The 13857-nt window shown below is 36.6% G+C and overlaps 1 protein-coding gene and 1 pseudogene across 1 annotated transcript; one reads left to right on the top strand and one right to left on the bottom strand.

Annotated features, from left to right (window-relative positions):
* Positions 1–1266: 1266 nt before the first annotated feature.
* On the bottom strand, positions 1267–6352 carry LOC108983205 (protein SMAX1-LIKE 6-like). The gene is made up of 3 exons (XM_018954763.2): positions 4978–6352; positions 3551–3794; positions 1267–3373 (listed from the first exon to the last, which is right to left on the bottom strand). The coding sequence occupies exons 1-3, from the start codon at positions 6111–6113 to the stop codon at positions 1529–1531; spliced, it is 3225 nt and encodes a 1074-aa protein (XP_018810308.2). The 5' UTR covers positions 6114–6352; the 3' UTR covers positions 1267–1528.
* Positions 6353–10734: 4382 nt separating this feature from the next.
* LOC108983202 lies at positions 10735–11815 on the top strand (annotated as a pseudogene).
* Positions 11816–13857: the final 2042 nt, after the last annotated feature.

Raw genomic sequence — 13857 nt, forward strand, 5'->3', positions numbered from 1 at the left:
CCGAACCAGAAGCCCTATTAACATCAGCACCACCAGTTACAAGTATGTACTTTAACATATTGGGTTGCATGTGGAGCCTATTTTTTAGCAAAAAAGGCACAGACAAAAAGTTCGCTCAACTGTCGCTCAAGCGAAGCTCAACCCGTGAGTTCACTCGAGGTGCACTCGACAGTGGATTGGAGTGAAGGAAAAACAAAGAGTTTGCCCAATTGTAGCTCGACCTTGGCTCGAGTAAAGCTTAACCCATGAGTTCACTCGAAATACGCTCGAAAGTGGGCTCGAACGAAGCACTAACCCTAATGTTTGCTCGAGTAATGCTCGACAAATCGTTCGAACCAATGTTCAATTGTCTATTCACTCGAGGTGTGCTCAACACCCGCTCGAGCGAATAACCTAGGTTTGCCATTTAGGATTTCCAATGTCGTTTTCACTATATATATGTAATGTTTGTTCTCTTGTGTGTACAATTCAGCAAATCAGAGTGAACAAAGAGAGACTAAGGTGTGAGAGCATATTGAGAAAGAAAAAGCCCTAGAGAGACCCTCGTAGCTCTGTGGATATAGCCACGTTGTCGAATTACATTAAATTATGTTTCGTGTGTGTGCTTAATTCCTGTATTTTTGCATTTATTTCATGATTCGTCTCGATATTGCCGTGTGTGGGTGTGGTGACTTTGGTGTTTATACCACAACATAACACACTGTGGCTTCCAAACATGGCAGCAATCATGAGGGGTTTTCTCTCCTCAAATTTACTTGAACACACTCAAGGGATTTTTTATAGTGTCATCAGATGATGCCATTTAAGTAGTTAAATTCTTAAAAGAGCACAAAACTAGAGTAGGTGTAGATATAGACAATTGATCGAAGACTCCACATATGGGAATGTAAAACGTTTTTAAAAGGAGATAAAGATAATGGAGCTGCACATATTCTAACTACTGAAGCTATACGATGTCACGATGTTTCTCGAACAATAGGATTTGAATGACTGACTGAAAAAAAAACAGTTAATATCGTCAAAAAAAAATTTATAAGGACAATATTAAATATTACAAGGCTCGTGTCGTGTCTAACACTTTATCTATTTAGAAATTTTAAAAAAATAAATTTATAAAATGATGTGATTTAAAATGACATATTAGATCTAATTTACAATAAAAATATTTTATAATATAACATTATCACATCAAGCAACATCATTTATAGATTTATTAAATTTGGAAAAGAGAGAAAAGTTGAACCAACTTGAAGCGATATCATATGGGCCGGCCGAAAGAACCAACTTGGTTTGATAATTATCATTTTCAAAAGAAAAGAATGATGGACCAAAGGGTTTGTTTGGAGAACAGGTAGAAAATTATACATTATATTTGCTGATAGCATACATGACGCTTTACAACACAATGGTTGCCCAAAAAAATTACTAGGATTTTAGCTGTAGCCAAACAAAGCTTTACAGAAGCCGGAAGATATATGCTAAGAGCTACAGTATACATATACTTACAAGAAGCATGGTGAGCAAAAAATCACTTCAAATTAATTCTTGCAGGAAGGCACATTCCAGGAGGCTTCCCTTCCACAAAACAGCCTTCACAAGTGACTAGTTTCATAACAGACCGAGCAGAGAGGTTGTACTTCTGCCGGGCCTCGGCAAAGCTCCGGCAGAGAACCTGCTCAACCCATTCCTCCACTGCTTTATTCCTGTCTGATAACCAAGCAGCTGCAAGTAATTGTACCATGACTTCATAATCAATCTCCAGCATAGCATCGGATCCAAACATTCTCTGAAATTGTAGGCTTATATCCTTCACTATTTTCCCAGCGTGTGCATCAAAATTAAACGGTTTGAAGACCACCTTTTCAGTTACTTGTTCAAGGAACTCCTCTAACCAAGCTTCCGAGTTTTCGGGGATAGAGTCACTGTCAGAGTCTCCATTATCAACGTCCTCCCCCAGATCATCTACAGGCAGATTCAAATCCAAATAGGATCTGGACATGTGCACCCGTTTCTGCATCTCAAAGGTTTCTTCCTGATTCACAGAGTCACAGGTCTCAGTGAGCTTCCTTTTATTATTTACAGACGAGAGACTTGACATTCCTTTTTGTGCGGTTACTCTCACATTCATGCCATTGCTTCTACTGGCATCCCCGGCAGCATATTCAGTCAAAATTTGCATTTGATATCTCTTGGCTTTGAGTATTCTTTCCTCTGGAAATTCCACAGGTTCCTTACTTGAAAGGGAAGTTCTATTGTGCTTTGTTAACATTGAGGTTACCACAAAGATCATATTGTTGATGCTGATTTCTCTCCCATGGGAGTCTGTAAATTTACCTATCCTGATTGCCTGAGACAAGCTCCTTTGCACCAAATTATTAGCCTTATCTACATTTTGAAGGAAGACAACCGAGTGAGGTTTCTTTCTTAACTCCCCAGCAATGTAATCAACAACAGTCTTTCCTCTAAACTCCATATCAGAACGCTCTAGTTCTTGCTGTTCAAAGACTGAGTTTGATTTGTGAACCGACTCTTGGAAACCCAAATCCACAGAGATTAGGCTTTCCCTGGTGCCAAATGCTATCTCAGCTAGTGCTGAAGCAATTCTCTTCTTTCCAACTTTGTCCGGTCCAAGGAAAGTAAGCCAAATGTCTCCTCTGAGACTTGAGCTACAATGCCTTCCATTACCAGATCTGCAGCGGGATATAGCTTTACTAATAGAGAATATAGCGTCATCTTGCCAGCAAACCTTTTCTGCAAGAAACCTCCAAAGCAACTTAAAATCTCTTAGATCAGACTGCCCTCCCATATTAGGACCAGAGGAGGAGGAGGAATAGGCAATCTGATGCAAAGTACTTTCCCTCACTGCATCAACCCTGGTAGAAATGGAACCTGAAATGTGCTGAAGACATTCTTTGTGAGCTGATAACTCTGGACTGTCTGGCTCAGAACTTGTTGATGCATAAAGTGTTCCCAGCCCCAAGTCTGTGGTCACAGAAGTGACTGATGAAGATGATGTGCAGTTGGGGGGCAGATTTATATTGGGTATAGAGTACGTAGAAAACTGAAAATTACAATTTTCAGCATCAGAAGCCACAGGTAATTGAATGTTCTGTTCTAATGGAAAATTTTTTTGCAATTCTGTTGGCATACAGGGGCTTGGGCTTGCATATTGGTTTTCACTTGTAGAAGAATCTTTACTGCTTCCCTCCTTCTTATTTGCAGTATAATGGAAGCCCTGAGTAGATGGGACTTGGGAGCTGGCATGGGAAATATCCAATTTAGGTTGCCCTTGATGGAGACGCTGACAGATATCATTCCATTTCTTTTGCAGCCCTAAAATATTGGCATTCAATGTTGCTGGATCATCTTTGGTCTGCACTGAATGAACATACTCTAATATAAACATTGTCTTAATTTAATTGATGAAATACAGCCATCCAAGAATTTTTAAACCAGTAGCAACACAAGCATTAAACTGTCCATGTGGGTGTGAGAGCACATACATGTGAATTCCTGCATCATAGAAATCAAACTTTGAAGAGTTACACACCTTTGTCACATCCACTCCCTTTCCCGTGTCAAGTTCAGCCATTCTCAACCAAGGAACACTTTCTGAGCACTGATCAACAACAGAAATAGTCGATCCTCCCTTCTGAACAACAGCAGCTTCTCGCTCATAATTTTCAGTGCATAGTTTACAACGTGTAAAAGATTGATTTATGCGGCTTAATGGAAGTTGGAAATCAGATGTTGTAGAAAAGAACCCACCAAATGGAACAAAGGATCCCATCAAGCTGTAAGTATATCATGGGGATAAAACTGTTATATCCAACGGGCACAGAAAAGTCATAAGCTAGAGTACATATATTAGCTAATACATGCACGAATATTCATTTGATTTGGAATAACACCAGCCACGAATATATTAGCTAATACATGCACAAATAAACTCTCGATTATTATTGCTCTAAGCATCGCATAAGGTGACCTCAACTAGGTACCCCATTGGCTTGGCAACTAAAGTACTAAACACTTATCTCTAGCCAGAGCAAAGAACAAGCAAACACAATAGTATTGTAACAGAACCACGGTAGCCCACACAAGATTAAAACAAGTACTCATGAACGTTAGACATAAACCCACCTTCTAGGGCTGAAAATGTTGAGCACAGTCATCGCAAGCAAGAACAAATATAAAAGTATGGCCGAACTTTGATACTCAATCACAATCCACAGTGCAAAAATATTAGAGATAACTCCATCCAAATTAACGTTGCAAATAAAGCATACCGTGCGGTCATGCTCTCCTTTCTTCTTCTTCTTCCTGTCTTTATTTTATTTTTATCTTTTATCTTTTATTTTGTTTTTCTCCTCCTTTGTTTGTTCTGGGGGAGAGGTGGTTGGTATCCCTTTCCATCAACAAATGTAATATCTTCTATCATGTCAAGCATTGTTTTTAAGTCCAGGGGGAAACCATTGTTCTAAAAAATAAAATAAAAAGAGAAAACGAAGGCTGATTATCTAAAGTATTAAAACTAGGCACGAATCTCATCATTAAAAAGTTTTGAAGTTAAAGAAATATCTATTATTTACAAAATTTATCTATAAGGAGCAAGGAAGAACAACCCCAAATGCAATTTAAAAAAACAACAATCCAAAGGGTAAGGAAAGAGCAAAAACATGATGTCTTTATTTCCTTGCATGACGCATCTAATAAACGTAAAGAGTAAATTTCATAACACGGACATCACAGGAAAAAACTTGCCTTCAGCTGTTTCAATCGCAAGTCGTGAATCCAAAAACCGACTGCAATATTAGTCAGGTCTCTAAGTTTCCACAAAACCTATATTTTTCTAAGCAAACATCCAATTATGCATAATCAACTCATCGTCTATTATTTCCCTCCTAATAAAAATCCATCAATCCAAGTATTTTAAAACACGTGAGGAAGAAAACAGAGGAACAAAGGACTACTCACCCAGACTTTAAAGGCAACGAAGTGATGGGTAAGGGATGCAAATCCCAGTCTTTCTCTATGCTCGGAAACCGACCCAGAAGCTTAAGGTAAGTCTCGTATGTCCCCGCCGCACCCATCAACCACAATTTCTCACAGTTAAGCACCAAAAGCCTCGTCAATTGCGAAACCACAAAGCCCACAGCTTCACCCGACGCACCGTCTTCGATCAACTCCTTCAAATCGCCGAAATTCACGATGATTCCGGGCCCCGAGGATTGCTCAACAGCATTACCCAACTCCTTAAACTTCGACCCCATCTTGTCCTCGCTCACACCTCCATTGACGAAGCCGGAAATCTCCTTCTCTGCGCTGATTACACACAACCCAGCTAGTTCAGATGGCAAAGCACTCCCTTTACCTTTGTTTATACACTCGGTAAAGCTACGAAGCGCGTCGTTAGCGCAAACTCCGACAAGTAACGGGTTTTTCCCACTCTTTTTCAGTAATACCTGGCCGATCCTTTTGGAATTCTCGTCCCCAGAAACCTCCAAGCTGAAACTACGCCTTCCCGGGTCCGAGTCGGTCAAGTTACAGAGGAAAACGGGCGGGAACCGCGTCCGGGAAAACCGGGAGACCGGAGGGTGGATAATCGCTAACTTGAGATCACAGCTCCGGAAACCCGCTTCACCCAAAACCCGACTAACGATCGGGTCATCGAGAATGGAGAGTATAAAGTGCTTGAGTTCGACTTTCAAAAGCGACGTTGTTTGCTGCTGGCCATGAACGATTTGGTGATGCAAGTGAAAGCTCTCGGGGTGGCGCCTCTGGTTCGCCTGGGACCGCTTGATCGCGGCCATGAGGGAATTTGAGACCGGGGGCTCGTCCAGGGCTTTCGATGAAGAGGGCAAGCGGTCCAGGGAGACCCCAACGGAAAGCTCCAGCGCTCGATACTGTAGCCGTGGCGAATACGCGCCGGTACGTGTTCGTGCGCAGGCCTCCCGGAGAGTTGAGGAGGGAAGAGCCAGCAAGGCCGAGACGGCATGGAGCGACGTCGTCTGCGCGTGGCTACGCCGACGCGCTACGGCCACCGCGTCTTCCAGAGCACGCGCGGCCTCCTCCGTTAAGCATTGTCTCGCCGCGCTGACCGGCGTCGGCATCGCCGGCGAGCATATACTATGCTTTACACCCCCTTTTTATATACCCGTAGTCGCAAGGGAAAAAAATGAATGCTTATTTGAGATTACGATCTATAATAAAAAATTTCCAAAGAAGGGTTTACTTCAGAAACTTTTGGGTATAGTTTATTGAGGTAGGCCAAGACAAATAGCAAGGCAGTTGAGTTGTTCAATTAAAAAAAAGAAAGAAAAGAAAAGCACACACCCAAAAAAATACTTTAGAACTCAGCCAGAAATAGAGATATAAGAGAGAGATTGTTAATGCTGTGGCTGTTTGTGGTCGCTAATTTGATTTGTCTGGGTGTGGGTCCAGTCTCATTGGCAACAGAACAAACACATGGCGAGCAAGCATAGATTCTCTGATCTTCCCAGACTAATAAAGAAAGATCTCCCTGCGTATTTGGGTCTTTTTACTTTCATTGCTCCACTTGGGAACAACTCTTTTTTTCGAATATAGAAAGAGAAAGGGCGAGACAAAGAGAGAGAGGGATAGATGCCGCGCCCACTGAAGCAAAATGGGCCAAACATGCTGCTACTCGGGATCGGTGTCATGCTGCGAGAAGGATGCGCTCATGTGACGACGGCCAAGGTGTGTGTGAAATCAGGAACCCAGTAGTATCTATCGTTAAGAGAGAGGGCTGAAGCTGCCCCCCGTGCACCCACCACCACACGTACAGCAATAGCTAGCGTTATCAGAAACTTTTTGTTATCCCTTGCTTTCTCGCGCGAGCACCATTCAACCTCCCTCCGCACTTCTAAATATCCTACCGCGTCACATTATTAACCCAACACCTCCTTCTTCTTCTTCTCTGCACTGTTTTTGTGAGCTCCTATTGCTGTCTTTTTATGTCATGTTAATAATGGTAATTGGACACGTTTCTCAATCTCAATCCATTTAGTTCTAATTTTACTTTTAAGAGTCCTTCTTCTTAATAAAAATAATTTTATAATGTAATATATTATATTAAAATTAATTTTAAATAATAAATTAAGATAAAAAATTAAAAATTAAATAAAATATTATTTTTTAATACTATTATTATTTTGATATTTAAAAAAATTAAATTATTTATTATATTTTATATATAAATTTATAATAATTTATAATAATAAGATGAAATAGATTGAGAATATTTATCAATCTAAACTTAATCTAAATTACATCAATTTATAAATTTATTTTTATTAAATATCTTTTTAGTTGAAATATTTTCCTTAAATATTTGGGAGATATGCATCCACAACTTGAAAAATAGTAGTGGTGGGTTTGAAAAGACATCAACAAGTGTGTTTTAGTGGTGGGTTTATAATATCTAATTCTATCAAATGAAAAGTATAACTAGATTGGGATATTTAGAGAAAAGATATTTATGATTGTGAATTATGTAACTGTCGCGTAATAATTTTGAAAAAAATTAATAAAATTTTTTCAAAATGATTACACGACATTTACGCACTTCATAGTTATATATAAAATTACTCATATAAATATTCAAGGCTATAAAATTCATATTCATCACCTTATTTTCTTCACTCTTTAATCTTCTTTGTTTCTTTTTTTCTTTTCTTTTTATTTTTTAGAATACCTCAATTTGTTATTGCCTTGAAAAAGGAAAAATAGAGACGGTTTAAACTAGAGTAATGATTTGTTAAGTTTCAAATAGACAAATTTTGCAGTCCCTTACCACATCATTAAAAAATGTATAAAAATATATATTTTTTTTAATGAAACTCCCCCTTTTTTACAAAACATCTGTGTAAAGTTGATCTATTTGAAACTTGTACGTAGCACTACTCTTTCTAATATATACATGTATTCTAAAACAACAATTTGATATTCCATCAAAAAAAAGAAACAACAATTTGGTATTACCATGTAGTTGAGGATTGGGTTGAATCTGGATAATTCATCTTGTAATATTAGGATAACTAAGGAAATAAGCCTAACAATCCATCATTTGCTGACTCAAATGGCATTCCTATAGATTTGGCCCTGCCTTTTCGTTTTGTCTCATTGTCTCTATTCCCCTCCTCCCCCAAAAAAGCCCTTTACGCTATCGTTATCTTTTGCATTATCAATCATAAAGATAGATATTGTAGAATATATTAATAATAATGATAGAATATAATGTCATTTGAAACTTGACATTAGATTTGCATATCTATAAGTTAATTAAAAGCACTATTTTTTTAAATATATCTTTTAACATTGACCCCAAGTTTAAAACAAGAATATTTTGTTTCAAGTCACATGACAATGAAAAATAAATAATATATCGTATTCTTTAGCACTTGTCTTTGGTTGTTCCATCCTTTTAATTAAAGAAAACTTTTATTTACAAATCGGTATAGATGACACACTTAGCAAATCGCTTACATAGTATGATTATTTAGTTTTGAAAATAAATTTTAAAATTTGAGTTATATAAATCAAATATTATCATGTAAATGGTGTGTTCTATTTAGCGATTTATAAATAGAATAACTCTTTGACTTGACAAATAATGTTAAGTACAAGTTTTAGTTATATCAATATCGGGCAAACCTTTTATAAAAAATAAATAAATAAAAGTGGATCCCATCAAGATAAAATGGATTTTTTTTATATATTTTTTCATTGGCCGGGGTACTTCACTTTTTTAACAAATGGTATGCACTAGATTTATATATTTGAGACTTGTACAAAACATTACTCTTAACTAAACTCTTTGCAAATCCAATTCTTTTGAAGTGTTGAATCCTTGGACTTATCTTTAAAATAAGGAGTAAAATTTAAAAAATTAAAATCATTAATAAGATATAACCTATTTGCATCCATGTTAAAAATATATAAGGAAATTCTCACAAAATATATATTATAACTATCGATTTTTTTATTATAATTTTTGTTGGCTTTTTTTTTTTCGACCTTATTGGGATCATTATTTGTATTATCAATTTATTCAAATTTCATTTCATTTGTTGATGAAAAAATCTTGTCAAAAAAAAACAGGGTAAGATGTATTAGATATATATGGTGTCAAATCTATCAATAAAAGAATATTAAAAGCAAATTAATACTCTATATTTCCCAATGAAACTTCAATGACTTCATCTTCTTCTTCTTTATTTTCACTTGAGTGGGGGGGGAGCTAAGGGGTAGAAGAACGTCTTTCTTATGGACTACGGTCCAAAGAAGAACTATTTCAAAGTTTAATTATCGAAGAAGCATAATCGTGGTCCTATGAGATGTTGGCTTAATTTATGCTCAAAAGCAAAATCATGATTCGTAAGCTTTATGTGAATACGATTGGAGGTGGAAAAAAAAAAAACAAAGCAAAAAAAGTTGACCACGTACTCCTCTCTCTCTCTCTCTCTCTCTCTCTCTCATAATGTTTAGTTTTGATGGCTATGGAACTTGGATCCTATCTTCCATCACTTTCATGCAAGAGTACCCCCTCAAAACCCTAAAGGGTCAAATGTAAATGCACTCTCCAAAAAGCTCTTTGCTCTTGACAGCTTCTTTTGGACTTGCATGAACCAACTTGCAAACTAAGCACTCAATAATGGAGATATGGGTCCGAGATGTGTATCTGCCTCGTGTATGAATCACACTTTCTATAAATGAATAAATAAAATAAAGTAGCCTACGTGTGTATATATATATATATATATATATGAGATTTATTATATATCAACCACTATTTATTCTCATACTCTACACATATAATTTTTTCATAAAGTGTAGATGTATTTTTTATAAGATATGAGGGTATTTTTTATAAAGTGTGAGGTGTGAAATGGTGAATAATGACTAATAAAAAAAATTATATATATATATACATATTAAATTTGTCATTCATGGGAATTCTTCCAATCTAATTATAGCTCCTCCCCTAGTCTAGTATTCTTCTCCTTTAAGCTCATACCAAAGGGGTCATGCTTTGGGACAATGTTATTGTGCCTTTTCCTTTCCTCGTGGAGATCAATTTTATGATTAATTGCACAATTAGTACTTCTAGTTTTTACATTTTAAAGATCAAAGCCACAATTTTTAATTTTTGAAATATTGAAACTTGAAATTTAAAAAGTTGGCAAGTAGATACATTCACAATCTCCCATTTATAAATTAAAGTCATGGCACATGCCAGTCTTTAATTAGTAGACATATGACATCGGGATGCAATGTGGCAATCCTACAGAGATTTTAATGAAACAAAAATTCTATGGACAACCGCATGCATCCCTGTTGTGGCACTGCAGTTGACGTGGCCTACGATCACATCAGCTGTCTTATTTAAAAAAAAAAAATAGAAACAAAATCAACAATAGGAAATGAAAATAAACATCGTCAGCTTCATCTTCGAGTTGCAAAATCCCAAGCTTTGTCTTGGCCCGAAAATTGTCTTCTCCCGAGCTTCATCGAGTTCCAGAGTTTGTCTTTCTATCGCGGGTTCAATTTTGTTCTGTGTGGGAGTGGGTGGGAGCAAAACAAACACTCCCCCGTCCACCTCTCTCTCTCTCTCTCTCTCTCTCTCTCTCTCTGTCACATATTTTTCTCTCTGATCGCTCAACCCAAAACCCAAAAGGAAAATTCGAAACACCCATAAAGAGGTTTTTTTTTATGGGTGTTCGAACCCTAATTTTTCTTGTAGTAGTACTTGTTTGTTTTCTCGTGTTGATTCGGGTGCTTCTATTCAAACCGGGGTTGATTTATGTCGTGAAGAAATTGTGGAGATGGATCGAAGATTGCTTTCATATTCACCGGTTCCTCAAAGTTCCTGAATTCAATGAAAGTATGCAAGAGAATCAACTTTATCGAAGAGTTTCCCCCTACCATAACTCCTTGTCTAGTCTCGAAGACTCTGATTTCACCAACCTTGTCACCGGCAAGAAGCCTAATGACATCGTTCTTTGCCTTGACCCCAATCAACTTTCTTGACGTCATATTAACATGGACCAATATGGATAAGATGCTACGAAACAAATGCAGAAGCTTTGTGCTGAAGGTCCGAAAGGTGGACAAGCACAGAATCCTCCGGCCGTATCTCCAGCACATCCACTTTGTGGCTGATGACATTGAGCTGAGAAAATAGTGAGACCTAAAGCTGTACATGAATATCAAGCATGGCGAGGACGACGACGATCATCACCATCATCATCATCGCAGCGAGAGTGGTGACGGAAGGTGGAGATCCGCTCCCTTTACGCACCCTTCCACCTTTGATACCATCACTATGGAAGACGACCTCAAAAACAAGGTGAAGTCCGATCTCGAATCCTTCATCAAATCCAAACAGTATTATCACCGTCTTGGCAGCATTTGGAAGCAATACGGTCCATCTGAAACTGGGAAATCAAGCTTCGTGGCTACCATGGCGAATTTCATATCCTACGATGTTTACGTTAGCGATCTCTCCAAGATTTTGAATGATTTGGATCTGAATTTGCTTTTGTTACATACAACGAGCAAGTCCATCATCGTCATGGAGGACCTCAATTGGTTTCTGATGGAGAAATCGACAGGTGTGAGCTTGTCGGGAGTATCGAACTTCATGGATGGGATATTAAACTCGTGCTGTGCCGAAGAGAAAGTGATGGTTTTCACAATGATGAACAGCAAGGATCGCGACGAAGGGGATTTGGTGGGAAGAATGAATCGGAGGAGGAAACGAAGGGGGTTTGGAAAGGGAGAACGAAATTGAAGGCGAGGAGAGAAATCGAAGGCGAAAGGGAAACGAAGGGAAATGAAAAATACACAAAACGGCATCGTTGCGGAGAGCCACGAAGATGAAAATAAACATTTTACCTGCCACGTGGGAACCGGTTCTGCGGCAGGATGCAGGGGCAGTTGTCCATAGAACTTTTGTTAATGAAATTATCTAATTAAGAATAATAAAATATATAATAAATAATAGTGTTCCTCTTTATAAATTATCCTTTATAATTCATTTTATATACTTAACACTTTTTTATAATTTTTTTTTTTTATTTTAGAAAACCCAATAAAATAGAAAATGAACAGTTAGAATTTAGGAGTGTACAATAAAACCGCATGGCTGACTCGGCCTGAAATTCCAACCTGACTCAACTCGATAAGAGGAGGGTAGAAATAATAGAAGTTTCGATTATATTTTGAAAACTATCAGGCCGATCCGACTCGATTATCAGTTCCAATTATTTGAAATATGTGTTAAATATCGTCGTTAAATTTTGATTACAATAAAAGTAAGTAACAAATAAAATCGAAAACAGGTTAGATCGAAAAACCCGATTTCATTTGAAATGATAATCCGATTAAAAATTCATTTATTCCGACCCGAATTTACTATTTGAATGGGGATAAAAAGTAAGGGTGACATTATGTGACACGATCCGTTAATTCAAAATGAACACGATACGATAATAACGGGTTTAAGTTTAGTTTTAACGGGTTTGGATCAAAACGGGTTGACCCGTTAAGACACGATTGTTTAACAGATTGATAATGGGTCAACCCGTTATGACCCATTAAGAAAGTTAAAGTTACAATTATACCCTTATACCTAAAAGTAAAATTGTTAGAATTTTAATTTCGATATTTTTATTGTTTGAATTATAATTTTGAACTTGTAGTTAGTTTAATATTTTTTTATAGATATTATGATTTTTACATTTATATAAAATTACGCTAAACTTAATCAGGTCAAACAGGTTAATTTCGGATCTGTTCAACCTATTTACATAAACGAGTTGAAATGGGTCGTGTCGTGTTAACATATTTCGTAGTATTCACTAACGGGTTATATCTTGTCATCATGTTATGTTAATGAGTTGTGTTAAAATTTGAGATTTTGACACGATAAGCTTAACGAGTCATGTTTAGATTAACCCATATAGTATAATATACATATCTTGACATAACACAAACATGATCCGTTAACACGATTTCACACCCAAGCCCTAAACTGTGGAGGGAGTTAGGTCGCAAGTTGGTCATTTTTGTGGTGTTTGATTGGATGAGGTTGACAAAGATCTAACTTGGATTGTCATTTTGACTCGCCTTCTTCTAATACGAATTAGTGAATTGATTGGTTGATTAGAAAAAATAATAGTGATTAGATTGGTTGCAATTTGCATAGTGATGATGTTGACTCCATCAAAGAAGTGGAAGGAGGAGAATGGATGGAGATGGAGATGGTGATGGCCACATATTCTTCTCTCTCTTCCAAATATTTATATATAATGTTATTATTAATATTATCATTATTAGTACTGATAGCTACATGTTCATACGATGTTGTTACATTAAATAACAACACTTCTGTCCATTGTTTTAACTCTATTTAAATAGGGCAGTTTAGATCAAAGATTTTTCTTGAGTTTTTTTCTCTTTTTTTTCCTAAAAGGGAAAATTTATTTATAAATCTTATTTTTTACCCACCCAATACACTGCTGATGGAAAAGGTTTTTACATCAACTATACTAAAAAATGTTTAGTGTTTTGATTTTTTTAAGTTATAATGGATATAGTTATAAGTGGTGTGTTAACATTTATGTATAACAAAACTCTTTTTAAAACTAGTTTTATCAAATATAAATATTTTAGCTATAAAACGATTATACAAAAATAAATCTACAAGTTGACGTGATTTGATGTGGTACATTAGATTGTAAAGTTACTTTTATTATAAAATAGATCTTACATGTCATATAAAGTAATACCAGTTTATGAATTTATTTTTGTGGAATCTCTTTATAGTTGTAG

Source organism: Juglans regia, chromosome 5 (assembly GCF_001411555.2).
Source record: "Juglans regia cultivar Chandler chromosome 5, Walnut 2.0, whole genome shotgun sequence".
In the NCBI taxonomy this organism is placed as follows: Eukaryota; Viridiplantae; Streptophyta; class Magnoliopsida; order Fagales; family Juglandaceae; genus Juglans; species Juglans regia.

What these genes read in the sequence shown, in the direction of transcription:
- LOC108983205 (XM_018954763.2), bottom strand. Translation starts at nt 6,113, where the DNA reads ATGCCGACGCCGGTCAGCGCGGCGAGACAATGCTTAACGGAGGAGGCC. An exon ending in TCGTTGCCTTTAAAGTCTGG is followed by an intron (nt 3,795 to 4,977) that starts GTGAGTAGTCCT and finishes ATATACTTACAG; the next exon opens with CTTGATGGGATCCTTTGTTC. An exon ending in AGGGAGTGGATGTGACAAAG is followed by an intron (nt 3,374 to 3,550) that starts GTGTGTAACTCT and finishes CATTCAGTGCAG; the next exon opens with ACCAAAGATGATCCAGCAAC.